We start from the raw sequence: 2,127 nt of genomic DNA on the forward strand, positions 1-2,127 counted from the left end.
AAAAAAAAAAAAAAAAAAAAGTTTAAATTAGATGTGATTTTCCTATCTAAAATTCTTCAAGGGCTTCCCACTACACTTAAGGCCAAACCCATTCTCCTTATTATGGCCTTCAAGGAACCAAACACTATGGTCTCTGCCTACTTCTCCACCCTTATGTTAAGCCATTCTCTTCCTGGCTTTAAATATTCCAAAGGTCCTCAGAGAGGCCAAGTTCTTTCCGAACATGAGACCTTGCATATGCTCCACCTAAGATGCTCCTCATCCCACTCTTTGCCTGGACTTAATCCTTCTGGTCTCAGCTTCAATAGCACCTCCTAGGAGAGGTCTATCGTGATCCCCCAATTAATTCAAGACTCTCTTTATTCTAATAGCACCATTGACTTTTTTCCTTCATAGCACTTCTTCACAATTTGTACCTTTATATTTGTATAATTTGTTTACTGTCAATCTCCCCTGCTAGACAGCTCCATGAGGACAAGTACAGCAGGTACTCGAATAACATCGTTTTGTTCAGTGTCGTTTTGTTACAGTAAGTCCTCACTTAATGTCAACAGGTTCTTAGAAACTGCAACTTTAAGCAAAATGACATGCAAAAGGTCTCCAAATAACATCGTTAGTTCAATGTAATTTCATTATAATTTTTTTTCTTTTTCTTTCTTTCTTTTTTTTTTTTTGAGACAGGGTCTCACTTTGTTGCCTAACCTGGAGTGTAGTGGTGTGATCATGGCTCACTGCAGCCTCAACCTCCTGGGCTTAGCGTCCCGAGTAGCTGAGACTACAGGCTTATGCCACCACAACTGGCTAATTTTTTGTACAGTCGGGGTTTCACCATGTTGCTCAGATTGGTCTCAAACTCCTGACCTCAAGCGATCCACTCGCCTTAGCCTCCCAAAATGCTGGGGCTACAGGCATGAGCCACCATGCCTGGCCTCATTATAATGTCGATGAGAAAAACAAAATCACTTCCCCGTACACGTTAGGTGAATTGGTCTGTCTGAACTGTCCCAGTCTGAGTGAGAGTGGGTGTGAGTGTGCCCTGCAATGGGATGCCATCCTATCCAGGGCTGGTTCCCACCTTGCGCCCTGAGCTGCTGGGATAGGCTTTGGCCATCTGAGACCCTGAACTGGAATCACTGGGTACATAATTCTTACTTGTTTTTATCAGTCTTTCTCAAATGTATGTATAGCTCACATTTATTTCAATGTTTAATATTAGAAGTGTTTTGGTTTTTATTTAGAAGTTTGGTGATGTTTTTGTGACCAGAAATATGCTATAGGAACTCAATTCTTCTTTATATCAGTTAGCCTATAGTAAAATTAGTTTCATTATATATACTTCATTTTGCTTAAAGTTAGTTTCCAAGAACCTATCAATGACACTGAGGATTTACTGTATTATATTTATCTTATTCAACACTGTACATCCAGTGCTTTTTACTTCATAGGCACTCAATATCTGTTGAATGAGTGAACTTTCACAAAGACCTTGTTCCACCCTGCTACCTTCATTTAGAAGATTTGGCTACCACTATTCCTATGAGAGGAACAGCCAGCAATAATATTGGAAGTGAGCTGGGGGATTCTCTGTATCAAATGTTTTCTGGTTAATTTGAAAATATACTTCTTACCTTCTCATTTTTTTTTTTTTCCTGTATCTCAAGGTGCTCCAGCACAGAGTGAAAATGATTCTGAAAAATAAATTGTATAAATGATGAACACTGAGTCTCAAAGGAAAAAAAAAACAAGGGAGGCAAGGAGTTTGGCAAATAATTGTTTTTGTTTTTGTTTTTGAGGTGGAATCTTCCTCCGTCACCTAGGCTGGAGTGCAGTGGCGCAATCTTGGCTCACGCAACCTCTGCCTCCCAGGCTCAAGTGATTCTCATGTCTCAGCCTCCTGAGTAGCTGGGATTACAGGAGCATGCCACCACGCCTGGCCAATTTTTGTATTTTTAGTAGAGATGAGGTTTCACTGTGTTGCCCAGGCTGGTCTCAAACTCCTTGTCTCAAGTGATCTGCCTGCCTCTGCTCGCAAAGTGCTGGGATTACAGGCGTGAGCCACTGCGCCCAGCCGCAAATAATAAACTGTCATACAAAAGAGCACTCTTTTTTAAAGGATTTAGAGTATAA

At 40.7% G+C, this 2,127-nt stretch overlaps 1 protein-coding gene across 1 annotated transcript in view; it reads right to left on the bottom strand.

The window, feature by feature from the left end:
* TAF7L (TATA-box binding protein associated factor 7 like) overlaps positions 1-2,127 on the bottom strand; it is a 27,495-nt gene that overhangs the window by 5,714 nt on the left and 19,654 nt on the right. Inside the window, exon 12 of the mRNA XM_017863239.1 lies at positions 1,629-1,688. Within this exon, the coding sequence (XP_017718728.1) occupies positions 1,629-1,688 (60 nt within the window). The remainder of the gene's footprint in view (positions 1-1,628; positions 1,689-2,127) is intronic.

This window comes from Rhinopithecus bieti, unplaced genomic scaffold, assembly GCF_001698545.2.
Source record: "Rhinopithecus bieti isolate Rb0 unplaced genomic scaffold, ASM169854v2 scaffold_69431, whole genome shotgun sequence".
NCBI classification, from domain to species: Eukaryota; Metazoa; Chordata; class Mammalia; order Primates; family Cercopithecidae; genus Rhinopithecus; species Rhinopithecus bieti.